The sequence below is a fragment of the Schistocerca nitens genome, chromosome 5 (genome assembly GCF_023898315.1).
Source record: "Schistocerca nitens isolate TAMUIC-IGC-003100 chromosome 5, iqSchNite1.1, whole genome shotgun sequence".
NCBI lineage: Eukaryota > Metazoa > Arthropoda > Insecta > Orthoptera > Acrididae > Schistocerca > Schistocerca nitens.
The window spans coordinates 328,564,666-328,578,801 of record NC_064618.1 but is presented as its reverse complement, the minus strand read 5'-3'; the positions used below and the strand labels follow the sequence as shown (position 1 = coordinate 328,578,801).

Below are 14,136 nucleotides of genomic sequence, written 5' to 3'. Positions count from 1 at the left end.
CAAGTCTGTGCTTAAACTGACACACAGTATTTTTAGCGCAACGCAATCTGACTTTCAAAAATCCCTACAAAAGAATGGGCCTGACTAACATTAACCTATACGTTTCACAAATTACTTACCTCACAAAAAACTTCGTTACTCGAACTACTGCAATACAGCGAGCGCCACTACTGCCAGCTAAATAAAAGATTCAAACTACGGAAGGCAGCCGGCCGAACTGGCAGTGCGATTAAAGGTGCTGCAGTCTGGAACCGCAAGACCACTACGGTCGCAGGTTCGAATCCTGCCTCGGGCATGGATGTTTGTGATGTCCTTAGGTTAGTTAGGTTTAACTAGTTCTAAGTTCTAGGGGACTAATGACCTCAGCAGTTGAGTCCCATAGTGCTCAGGGCCATTTGAACCATTTTGAACGGAAGGCACTAACTACTGATAGGCATAGTTAGCAAATGAAAGATTTTAATAGAGATCAAACAATGTATTTACCTTAATAGTCATAATATTTATAGCAGTTCATGACATCCAGTCTTACAAATTTCAAAACTCCGCCATCTGTCTCCCCACATCCACCACTGTTGGCGGCTCACCTCCAACTGCGCAACGCTATGCCCTGTTGACAGCCAACAGCCCAACACTACAATGGCAGACAACAATGCAAACCAGCCACAGACTGCACACAGCACATACAGAGCGCTACGTGGCGTTACCAATATAAAAACTTAAACAGCCTACTTACACTGTGACCATAGCAGTCGCGCGGTTCCGGACTGCAGCGCCTAGAACCGCTCGGCCACGGTTGCCGGCATCGAAATCTCATGTATTATAAATTCAAGAAGTAATCACAGCTGTATCGTAGGATAAGACAGAAGACCTCTACGTGTCCGACCTCCACGTGGTCCTGCATGGGCAACGGAGTCCGCGGCCTCGGCTGCTTAGTCAAATTACGTTGCACTGTGGGCCGCCTTGGATACCGGCCCGGTGGACTGACAGGGAACCCTTTGAGTGTGAGGTCACTAGTTCAATCTTTAGTAAGGATCATTTGAAAGTGTTTTGTTAACAGTTATGACAAAAGAAATATTAACTGCTAATGACTCACCATGTGCATGAGGTGTGAGGCAGAAAATGAGTGCCCGGAGCTGCAAAGTTTAGCCTTCTATGGAATGTATGTGTTACACTTCACAATACGTACGTAGTAGCGTTCAAGAAATGTTCAAAACAAATTATTAAATTGCTCCATGAACTCTTTCGTGAACCCTCGTCGTCACTTCTGTAAAAACCTCGTCGCTACTGCTGTTGTTACGGTAGGCCGACTTTGTGAGTTTCTGAAAAGGCTTCTGGTGCAGTACACCGCTAATACAATTTCTCCCTGCCACTATTACACAACCATGCCCCACGGTCAGATAAAGGGATATGAGAACGAAGGTTTTACAACACTCCAACAAATCTGCAACACTGCTTGTAATGTAACACAAAAAAGGCCCTCCATGGCTAAGTGCAAATAATCGTAGTAACCTTCACACTACATAACAAATTCAATTTACAACTACTGTCTGTTCACTTCTAAGAGTTCACTAAACGATATTCCAAGTCAGCCGTGGACGATGACCTCGAACCGAGTGGGCTAGAGCTGCTCTTCTATCTTCCGAGTAGGCTTCTGGCCGTTGTCTTCCGGTCATTGGCCGAGGCGAAGTCGACATCTTCATCCTCAGCGCCGCCCGTAGTGCTGGTGGAACTCACGCAAGTCACGAGTCTCTATGGCACTGGCATCAAGTCGCATCTTTGCGCCTGAGGTGATTTTGCCCTGGCTGTGTCTTGTTCGGACGACGCAGCAAACACAGAATAGAAAATGGTGCGCCACAGTGATCACAGAGATTCACATCAAGGTCGAAGTCGATCTCCTTGGGAGTTACAAATGGTGCAGGACGTTCAGCTAGGAATCCACTCTTAAAGAATGCATATAGAGCAATGCTGGTGTAACAAGATGATTAGAACTGATTGAATGTGATGGCATGCCACCGAAATCCAAATAGTCTGTTGTCTGACTTATCGTGAAAATGGCTATTCTTTAAGGCTACACATAGTGCGATAATATGTTTTATAGGCACGGAAAAAACAAACATTCAGAGGCTGAATTTGTCCAGTGGTTCCAGGTAATATGAACTATAAGATCATACTCTTTTCAGAAGAGATAATTCGCCATGAATGAGTATGATTGTTATACGAGGACCACGAAACAAGCAAAAGTAAGTTATTTTGACCAGCTACTGGCCAGAAGCAGAGCCCGTACCGTAACTGTAGTTCTTTTACGCCCACGTTTCTACTCTTGCTTGCTGAGACGTAAATATTCTCTGCTGGCCTTGTAAGATCACGCACACGAGAATCTAGGGGCAAAGCACCTCAAACTTCTCGCAGCACAATAAATAACTCTCCAGCTCAGATTCACAGTCGACATAATTGATTACAAATGCGTTAAGACATTTATGTTGGTTGATCTTGATGCAACTCACTTGGTACCTCTAATTTGCAGAGTTCCTTTCATATTGGTCGCAGTAGGAAGAAAATTCCATACTGAACAATGGGATAAGTTTGTTTATCTCACCTACAAATTTTCGGGCCGTTTCCGCAGTTTGCTGTGCTACGTCAAGTTAACGTTTTGTTTGAAATTTCGTTACTTTACGTCTTCCAGTACTGTAGCACTCTTTGAAGTTATACAACCATCCACTGCTTCCCTTGAAATCAATGTTTCTCGCAGTTTGATGTCCTTCACGCAGTAGATCACAATCAAGCACATCCTGAAAATTTTATCGAGCATCCTTGAAACGCGCAGACACCAGATTTGTAACAAATGAGCCTTGTGCGTCCTGGAATAAAGATAGTTTTTTCTACACTGTCATGTTGCTATGGACTTATTCGAGATATGTTAAGAATAGTTTTTTTTTACTATGCTGCGGATATTCTTCCATGTACGTAATTATGTTCAGCACCCGCTCCTTGGACAACGATTACCCTTTACTACGTTTCACTGGAGGCAGGATCCGTGGCTCCCTGTCCGACAAGGATGATTAATTGCATGGCTCGACACCTGTCTCAGCGTAATTTTCACTTGTTAAGCTCGTATCGTGGTGATCGAAGTCCTCATGTACACTGTCCGTAGAGTCGAACTACACATCACAGATACCATTGACCCATTTTGTAGGAACGCTAATATTTCATCCCTCACTCTGCGAAATTCCTTGGGTTCCTTTCTCACGAAATATCACCTTCGGCAACTGTTATTGTAAGTCGTGTGAGAACTGACATTGTTGTCTTCAGTCCGAAGACTGGTTTGATACTGCTGTCCATGCTACTCTTTCCTGTGCGATTCTTTCCATCTCTGGATAACTATTGCTACCTACATCCTTCTCATTCTGCTTACGTATCCATCTCTTCGTCTCCCTCTAAGATTTTTACTCCCTCCCCCTCCCACTTCCCTTCAATACTAAATTGGTGATCTCTTGATGTGTTAGAATGTGTCCTATCAACTGATCCCTTCATTTAGTCTATGTTGTTGTTGTGGTCTTCAGTCCTGAGACTGGTTTGATGCAGCTCTCCATGCTACTCTATCCTGTGCAAGCTTCTTCATCTCCCAGTACCTACTGCAACCTACATCCTTCTGAATCTGCTTAGTGTATTGATCTCTTGGTCTCCCTCTACGATTTTTACCCTCCACGCTGCCCTCCAATGCTAAATTTGTGATCCCTTGATGCCTCAAAACATGTCCTACCAACCGATCCCTTCTTCTAGTCAAGTTGTGCCACAAACTTCTCTTCTCCCCAATCCTATTCAATACCTCCTCATTAGTTACGTGATCTACCCACCTTATCTTCAGCATTCTTCTGTAGCACCACATTTCGAAAGCTTCTATTCTCTTCTTGTCCAAACTGGTTATCGTCCATGTTTCACTTCCATACATGGCTACACTCCATACAAATACTTTCAGAAACGACTTCCTGACACTTAAATCTATACTCGATGTTAACAAATTTCTCTTCTTCAGAAACGATTTCCTTGCCATTGCCAGTCCACATTTTATATCCTCTCTACTTCGACCATCATCAGTTATTTTACTCCCTAAATAGCAAAACTCCTTTACTACTTTAAGTGTCTCATTTCCTAATCTAATCCCCTCAGCATCACCCGATTTAATTTGACTACATTCCATTATCCTCGTTTTGTTTTTGTTGATGTTCATCTTATATCCTCGTATCAAGACACTGTCCTTTCCGTTCAACTGCTCTTCCACGTCCTTTGCTGTCTCTGACAGAGTTACAATGTCATCGGCGAACCTCAAAGTTTTTACTTCTTCTCCATGAATTTTAATACCTACTCCGAATTTTTCTTTTGTTTCCTTTACTGCTTGCTCAATATACAGATTGAATAACATCGGGGAGAGGCTACAACCCTGTCTCACTCCTTTCCCAACCACTGCTTCCCTTTCATGCCCCTCGACTCTTATAACTGCCATCTGGTTTCTGTACAAATTGTAAATAGCCTTTCGCTCCCTGTATTTTACCCCTGCCACCTTCAGAATTTGAAAGAGAGTATTCCAGTTAACGTTGTCAAAAGCTTTCTCTAAGTCTACAAATGCTAGAAACGTAGGTTTGCCTTTTCTTAATCTTTCTTCTAAGATAAGTCGTACGGTTAGTATTGCCTCACGTGTTCCAACATTTCTACGGAATCCAAACTGATCTTCCCCGAGGTCCGCTTCTACCAGTTTTTCCCATTCGTCTGTAAAGAATTCGCGTTAGTATTTTGCAGCTGTGACTTATTAAACTGATAGTTCGGTAATTTTCACATCTGTCAACACCTGCTTTCTTTCGTATTGGAATTATTATATTCTTCTTGAAGTCTGTGGGTATTTCGCCTGTCTCATACATCTTGCTCACCAGATGGTAGAGTTTTGTCATGACTGGCTCTCCCAAGGCCATCAGTAGTTCTAATGGAATGTTGTCTACTCCCGGGGCCTTGTTTCGACTCAGGTCTTTCAGTGCTCTGTCAAACTCTTCACGCAGTATCTTATCTCCTATTTCATCTTCATCTACATCCTCTTCCATGTCCATAATACTGTCCTCAAGTACATCGCCCTTGTATAAACCCTCTATATACTCCTTCCACCTTTCTGCCTTCCCTTCTTTGCTTAGAACTGGGTTGCCATCTGAGCTCTTGATATTCATACAAGTGGTTCTCTTCTCTCCAAAGGTCTCTTTAATTTTCCTGTAGGCAGTATCTATCTTACCCCTAGTGAGACAAGCCTCTACATCCTTACATTTGTCCTCTAGCCATTCCTGCTTAGCCATTTTGCACTTTCTGTCGATCTCATTTTTGAGACGTTTGTATTCCCTTTTGCCTGCTTCATTTACTGCATTTTTATATTTTCTCCTTTCATCAATTAAATTCAATATTTCTTCTGTTACCCAAGGATTTCTATTAGCCCTCGTTTTTTTACCTACTTGATCCTCTGCTGCCTTCACTACTTCATCCCTCAGAGCTACCCATTCTTCTTCTACTGTATTTCTTTCCCCCATTCCTGTCAATTGTTCCCTTATGCTCTCCCTGAAACTCTGTACAACCTCTGGTTCTTTCAGTTTATCCAGGTCCCATCTCCTTAAATTCCCACCTTTTTGCAGTTTCTTCAGTTTCAATCTGCAGTTCATAACCAATAGATTGTGGTCAGAATCCACATCTGCCCCTGGAAATGTCTTACAATTTAAAACCTGGTTCCTAAATCTCTGTCTTACCATTATATAATCTATCTGATACCTATTAGTATCTCCAGGATTCTTCCACGTATACAACCTTCTTTTATGATTCTTGAACCAAGTGTTAGCTATGATTAAGTTATGCTCTGTGCAAAATTCTACAAGGCGGCTTCCTCTTTCATTTCTTCCCCCCAATCCATATTCACCTACTATGTTTCCTTCTCTCCCTTTTCCTACAGACGAATTCCAGTCACCCATGACTATTAAATTTTCGTCTCCCTTCACTACCTGAATAATTTCTTTTATCTCGTCATACATTTCATCAATTTCTTCATCATCTGCAGAGCTAGTTGGCATACAAACTTGTACTACTGTAGTAGGCATGTGCTTTGTGTCTATCTTGGCCACAATAATGCGTTCACTATGCTGTTTGTAGTAGCTAACCCGCACTCCTATTTTTTTATTCATTATTAAACCTACTCCTGCATTACCCCTATTTGATTTTGTATTTATAACCCTGTAATCACCTGACCAAAAGTCTTGTTCCTCCTGCCACCGAACTTCACTAATTCCCACTATATCTAACTTTAACCTATCCATTTCCCTTTTTAAATTTTCTAACCTACCTGCCCGATTAAGGGATCTGACATTCCACGCTCCGATCCGTAGAATGCCAGTTGTCTTTCTCCATTTAGTCTAGTTGTGCCACAAATTTCTTATCTCCACAATGCTATTCAGTAACTCCTCAATAGTTATGTGAACTATTCATCTAATCTACAACATTCTTCTGTAGCACTAACTTTCGAAAGCTTCTATTCTGTTTTTGTTCAAACTGTTTATCATCCATGTTTCATTTCCGTACGTGGCTACACTCCAGGCAAATACCTTCAGTAAAGACTTCCAAACACTTAAATCTATATTCGATGTTAACAAATTTCTCTTCTTCAGAAATGTTTTTCTTGCCATTGCCAATCTACATTTTATAGCCTCTTTACTTCGGCTATCATCAGCTATTTTGCTGCCCAAATAGCAAAACTCATCTACTATTTTTAGTGTCTCAGTTCCTAATCGAATTCCCTCACCATCACCTGATTTAGTTCGACTACATTCCATTATCCTCGTTTTGCTTTTGTTGATGTTCATCTTATCCTTTCAAGACACTGTCCATTCCGTTCAACTGCTTTTCCAACTCCTTTGCTGTCTCTAACAGAATTACGATGTCATTGGCAAACCTCAAAGTTTTTATTTCCGCTCCCTGAACTAACCCCTACTACAAATTTGTCTTTGGTTTCCTTTACTGATTGTTCAATGTACAGATTAAATAACATAGGAAATAGGGTACAACCCTTTCTCACTCCCTTCCCAACCGCTGATTCCCTTTCACGCCCGTCGGCTCTTATAATTGCCTGCTGGTTTCTGTACAAGTTGTAAATAGTCTTTCACGCGCTCTATTTTACCTCTGGTAGCTTCTGAATTTCAAAGACAGTATTCCAGTCAACATTATGAAAACGCTACGAACATAGGTTTGCCTTTCCTTAACCTGCTGTCTAATATAAGTCGTAGGGTCAGTATTACCTCACCTGTTCTTACATTTCTCCAGAATCCAAACTGATCTTGCCGAGGTCGGCTTCTATCAGTTTCTCCATTCATCTGAAAATAATTTGTGTTAGTATTTTGCAAAAATGACTCATTAAACTGCTAGTTCGGTAATTTTCTCACCTGTCAGCAACCGCTTTCTTTGAAATTAGAATTATTACATTTTTATTGAAATCTGAGGTGTATTTCGCCGGCCGGAGTGGTCGAGCGGTTCTTGGCGCTACAGTCTGGAACCGCGCGACCACTACGGTCGTAGATTCGAATCCTGCCTCGGGCATGGATGTGTATGTTGTCCTTAGGTTAGTTAGGTTTAAGTAGTTCTAAGTTATAGGGGACTGATGACCTCAGAAGTTAAGTCCCATAGTGCTCAGAGCCATTTGACCCATTTGAGGTGTATTTCGTCTGTCCTATACATCTTGCACACTAGACGGAAGAGTTTTGTCATGGATGGCTCTCGCAAGGTTAACAGCACTTCTGAACAGCGTCTACTCCCGGGGCTTTGTTTCAACTTAGATGTTTCAGAGTTCCGTCAAATTCTTCTCGCATCTCATCTTCATCTAGGTTTACTTCCCATTCTATAATATTGCCTTCAAGTTGGTCTCCGTTGTATACACACTCCACATACTGCTTTTACGTTTAAGCTTCCCCTTCTTTGCTTAGGACTGGTTTTCCATCTCAGCTCTTAATAGTTACACAGCTCCTTCTCTTTTCGCCAAAAGCCCCTAATTTTCTTGTAGGCGATTTCTATCTTTGCCCTAGTGAAATATGCTTCTAAATCGTAACATTTATCCTCTAGCCGTTTTGCTTAGCTGTCAGTCAGATTTTTTAAAGGTTTGTATGCCATTTCGTTGCTTCATTCGGTGCATTTTTTTTAGTTACCACGTAAGTCCTTGTATTATATAAGTGAAATCGTTTTGCTGGGTTGAATGAACGGACAGTAAAGTACGAGGGGCGTTCAGAAAGTAAGCTCCGATCGGTCGCGAAATGGAAACGACTATGAAAATCCGATAAAGCTTTGCACAGATGTGTTGGGTAGTGTCTCTAGTATAACCCCAGTTAGCATCACGTCGCTCTTCTCATTTCTGAGCTCGCAGTGAGTGCGTAAAGATGTCTAGAAAATAGTGTCTGCCGCCAAGTACGAGGGCCTGGTGAGAAATTTCGCCTGAAGCTATGCAGCTAACATTACATAACTGTCGTGCTGTTTCTTCGTCAAGACAATTCTCAGCCGCATTCTGCAGGGGCAATGAAGATGCTCCTGCATCGTTTTCAAATGGAAATGTGAGATTACCCACAATACAGTCCGCAATTGTCTCCCCCTGAGCTTCATCTCTGGTCACATGAACCGCTGTCTTTGAAGACAACATTTTGACACAGACAACGAGGTGTAGGCCAGCGTGGAGAATTGGCGGAAAGCACTGGCGGCTGCCTTCTATGATGAGGCTATTGAAAAGTTGGTACAACGCTATGACAAAAGTCTAAGTCAGAACGGCGACTACGTAGAGAAGTAGCTGAAAGGTGTAGCTAATTGTTACAAGTAAAACATTTCTGATGTTCACTGTGGTTTCAATTTGGCAATCAATCGGAGCTTACTTTCTGAACAGGCCTCGTATAACTTAGATGTAACTTATCCAAGTAGGATCATTGACTGAGAAAAATTATAAGAGATCTTGATGAACCATCATGGTCACTTAGTTCCTCCCTAACATAGACGGCGCTCCTTGCTTCTGGTACTGGTGTTTCGTTTACCCTAGTTGTTAAGTCGTACAAGAACTAGCAAGTGCAGCACTAGATCTGTTTTTGTTACTGATCACGTAACTCCCTGTATTATATAAGTGTTCTCGTTCTGCTCGACTGAATGATCGGACAGCAAAGGGCAACTTATTTCAATCAGATGCAACTTGAATGTAGGATTACTGACTCAGGAAAGTTGTAATCGATCTTCATGAACCATCATACGATCAGGGGCACTTGGTTCCTACCTAACGTAGATGGCCGTTGCTGGTTCTAGTAATGGTGTTTCGTGTACCCTAATTGTTAAGCCGTGCAAGAACTGACAAGTACGGCACTAGACACGTGCGACCGCAGGTCCCGAGTGCTTGTCCCCAAGAAGCTGTTTGCGGGTGTGGTGAACGGGCTAGTGCGCCGTTGCTGTGAGGTTAATTTGCGGAACTCAAGACGAGGGCTCGGTCAGCGCGAGGGGCTAGGCGAAGCGAGGCCACGCCAGGCCGTTGCGAGCACGTGAGCGCGCCCGCCAGGTCTTGTGACTGACTCCGTTTATATAACCAACAGGTTCTCCAGCGGCGCGCCCGCTCCGCCATCTTCTTTCCGCGCCAGAGCAGCGGCGAGGCGCCCCCAAGACAGTACAGCGAGCAACAGCAGCGCATCGTTCCAGCAGCTCTAGGAGCACCGGACGCCGCCATGGGACGCGGCTACGGCACCTACGAGAACTTCATGACCAAGAAGGTACTGTCCTCCTCTTCTGGTGGTGGATCCGGCACTGTGCACGCAGACAGTGGTGTGGGGGTGATGGTAGTGGTGCTGCCGCTGCAGACTTGCGGAAGAAATCACTTCCCTCAGCATGTGTTTTGCGTAACGGATAACTTAACATCACGCACATCAGTTTAGTCATACTGTATCCATATCGCACTCAGTGGAGCCCGGAAGGAAATCACATCAATTCGGTTGCTGGTAATAGGCGTTTGTCTGGAGTCGTGAAGTCGTGACTAATTCGCAATTCCCCATTCTGTCTTTCGGAACGAAATGAAACATCTGTCGTCGTTCATCATCGCTGAACTACATAATATAGTTACTATAAAAAATTGGACTGAGGTTTCCGTACATACTTAATTATGTGTATAGACAGTTCATCGATTCCGCGAATCGAGGATTTCGACTATTTTTGTCTGCTATCGATGTTGATACTGGCAAGATATCGGTCCCCGGATTCCAAGACTTTCTAGAATGTTTTAATTTCGTGTCTGAAACCGGATAATAAATGACAAAAGAAACGTTTTTTCGTGTGATACAATTACAATGTAACAATTTTCTGATGATTTTTTCCCTTTTCTTGCACCGTGGAAACTTCCTTCTCGCCAAATTTAATCATTTTACGTCAAGGGGAAGTACCCTATGGGTTTCAATGAGAGTGTTCGCGAGTGGTGTAAATGGCCGTATCTTTTGACTGAGTCAACTTAGAAGATTAACATTTTTACATCACCGAAGGACAGTAGACCACAGTGTGTGACGTAAATTTCAACTCGATACGACAATCCGTTATTTTACTCCCTAAATAGCAAAACTCCTTTACTACTTTAAGTGTCTCATTTCCTAATCTAATTCCCTCAGCATCACCCGATTTAATTTGACTACATTCCATTATCCCCGTTTTGCTTTTGTTGATGTCCATCTTATATCCCCCTTTCAAGACACTGTCCATTCCGTTAAACAGCTCTTTCAAGTCCTTTGCTGTCTCTGACAGAATTACAATGTCATCGGCAATGGCAAGGAATTGTTTCTGAATAAGAAAAATTTGTTAACGTCGAGTATAGATTTAAGTGTCAGGAAGTCGTTTCTGAAAGTATTTGTATGGAGTGTAGCGATGTATGGAAGTGAAACATGGACGATAACTAGTTTGGACAAGAAGAGAATAGAAGCTTTCGAAATGTGGTGCTACAGAAGAATGCTGAAGATAAGGTGGGTAGATCACGTAACTAATGAGGAAGTATTGAATAGGATTGGGGAGAAGAGAAGTTTGTGGCACAACTTGACTAGAAGAAGGGATCGGTTGGTAGGACATGTTTTGAGGCATCAAGGAATCACAAATTTAGCATTGGAGGGCAGCGTGGAGGATAAAAATCGTAGAGGGAGACCAAGAGATCAATACACTAAGCAGATTCAGAAGGATGTAGGTTGCAGTAAGTACTGGGAGATGAAGAAGCTTGCACAGGATAGAGTAGCATGGAGAGCTGCATCAAACCAGTCTCAGGACTGAAGACCACAACAACAACAACACGACAATCCGTGCCTGAGAACAATTGGGTCTTAATGGACGGACAGATAGACATTCATAACAAGCAAGAAAAAAAATTTTCTGTGTGATATAGTTACAAATTAACAGTTTCCGTATTTTTCTTTTCCTTTACGTTTACAGTGAAACCTTGCTTCTTGCCGAATTTTATGAGTCTAGGTCAAAGGAAAATACCTTGTAGGTTTTGATAACAGTTCGCGAGCATCAAAATACGATATAAAGATGGCTGTATCTTTTCATTGCATTGATTTAGAATCTTCACTTTCTTGCTTTGCCAAGGGACCGTAGCACTTTGCACGTGACGTAACTGTCGACTTGTGAGGTTTGAGCAGTGGGACAAACAGACAGACAAACGTCCGGGCTACAAAGTGATCATATTAGGGTTCCGTTTTTACCGACTGAGATGCGGCATCCTGAAAAGAAGGATTAGTGTTTAACGTCTCGTTGACGGAGCGCAGCGAGAAATGGGAGAAGAAAAAATCACGAGATATGCCTTAATGTTATTTAGGGAAGTTATGGAAAAGCTAAAGCCCGAAGGCACGAACATACTTTCAAACTGAAATGTTGTGTGTTGCGTAGGTGGTTCGTTAAGATCTGAGTCAGTTCCAGTAACGTGATTAGCCGAAACAAATAGTTAGCATGCAAGTAAAACAATGTCGGTCAGGTGAGCACTGTGACTGCGAAAAATGTTAGAACACATTTTCCATTGCGGCTATAAGTTGATCTGTATTTTTTGGTTACGTAACTTGTTTCAGATTAAAAAGCCATTTTATAGTGTTTACCCAGAGCAAGCTACCATCCACATGAAAATTGCAGCGAAATCAGACGATGGTTTTTCGAATTATTCTGTTCGCAATGGTTTGACGTATAGTCAGTGCACTTCAAGGCGGCAAAAGATGTTGCAAGAACGACAGAATATCGTCTCATATCTCCGCCATATTTATATGTATTATTGCTCTGTGCAAACACTCGAAAACATCTTTTTCGTGAAAAGAAGTAGATATAATCCTGCGTCAGTATCAATGGTCTTACTTTATGCAAGTTTATGCGGTTACACCATCACCAGGTGAAATGCTTCGTTTGCATAGCTATTTTAGTGCCGATTTCAATCACCAGCATTTGAGGTGGCCGAGAGGTTAGATCGCGGCTTATGTCGGTAATAACTAACTGAATCAGCCACATCATTTACGATATGATGTAGCATATAGAGAAAAACTTTTATATCTTTCAACTATTTGCCACGTCACGTCAGATATGTTGTGGCGGATTCATTTCCTTATTAAAATCATAAGTCGTGACCTCGTAGTTACCTGACATACTGCTGCAAGAAATCGCCGATACTTCCAACTGAGAACAGCCATGTAAAAGATGTCTTCCCCATGAATGCTGTTTACGTAACCATAGAAATTCGTAGCATATGAAATAAAACCTTTATTAATGAGGCAGATTTTCTCCTCGCAACATAGTCCATAATGAATATAACCGTCTATTAAGCCTAAACTAGTGGTGCAATTAAGGTCTTAATAAATTTACAGCCTAAGTGGAAAAATATCGTTTTTATTACAAAATTGTTGAGGCTTTCGTGGCCACTTGTTGATCTGTTGTACAAATTTGAGGTTGTGGTGTCCAGTATTAAAAAGATGTGTATAACACTGGGGACAAGGAGTCCGCACAATTGCTGATTATTTTTTCGTCAACTTTTAACTTGGAAAAAGTTTGAAAAAAATCCATTCGTTTCAGTCAAATCAAATCGCCACAGATGAATAATTTAAAAAACATCGTGAATTCCTGCACTGTTTTGTGTGTGTGTGTGTGTATATGTGTGTGTGTGTGTGTGTGTGTGTGTGTGTGTGTGTGTGTGTGCGTGCGTGTGCGTGTGCGTGTGCGTGAGAGAGAGCGAGAGAGAGAGAGAGAAAGAAAGAAAGAGGAGGAGGCGGAGGGGCTTCATTTCGTGAATATAGCTTGCCCCTTATTAGCAATGGAATGTTCTACAAGTAGCACACACGCAGCCAGATGTTATACACACACTGCTACTTATCTAGTTTCATTGCTTCGTCGGATGTGGGGTATGCGATAGCAATCAGCTTCATACAGCGGGTGCTTGCCGGCCGCTGTGGCCGAGCGGTTCTAGGCGCTTCAGTCTGGAACCACGCAACCGCTACGGTCGCAGGTTCGAATCCTGCCTCGGGCATGGATGTGTATGATGTCGTTAGGTTAGTTAGGTTTAAGTAGTTCTAAGTCTAGGGGACTGATGACCTCAGATGTTAAGTCCCATAGTGCTCAGAGCCATTTGAACCATTTTGAACAGCGGGTGTTTCGGGAGTACTAGAACTGGCATATGACACTAATGGACAAGTCATTTCATCATCCCTTTATTTATACTGATACTCGTCCAATTGTTTAACTTGAAACTGTCATTTCGAAGAAACAAGACTAGGGTTGTACGTGCTGTGGACGAAGATGTATTGAGAAACGAAGCACCAACTTTGTTTTAGGGCGTGGAAACAAGTGGGCCTTTTGCGTGTCAATGGTAACATCCTGGTTCTGCCTTATGAGGTTTGGTGGAAAAACGCAAAACGTAAATCTGGAAAGCCGGACTGAGATTTGAACCCCGCTCCTGCCGAGAGCAAGTCCAAGTGAATTAGTGATTACCCTACGTCACTCGGTACAAACCTTTCGTTTATATAAAAAGGTTTCTAATAAATATCTTACGTCTCTTGCATGGCGAGAGAAAAACAGGAAAGACTGCTCAATTTTCGCATATCTGTAAGAAAGATT

The 14,136-nt window shown here is 42.4% G+C and overlaps 1 protein-coding gene across 2 annotated transcripts in view; it reads left to right on the top strand.

Annotated features, from left to right (window-relative positions):
- The window catches only part of LOC126260862 (uncharacterized), a 224,370-nt gene that overhangs the window by 60,588 nt on the left and 149,646 nt on the right, over positions 1-14,136 (top strand). For both annotated transcript variants that reach the window (XM_049958277.1, XM_049958275.1), the window contains exon 2: positions 9,621-9,794. In XM_049958277.1, the coding sequence (XP_049814234.1) occupies positions 9,750-9,794 (45 nt within the window). In that variant the 5' untranslated portion in view covers positions 9,621-9,749. The remainder of the gene's footprint in view (positions 1-9,620; positions 9,795-14,136) is intronic.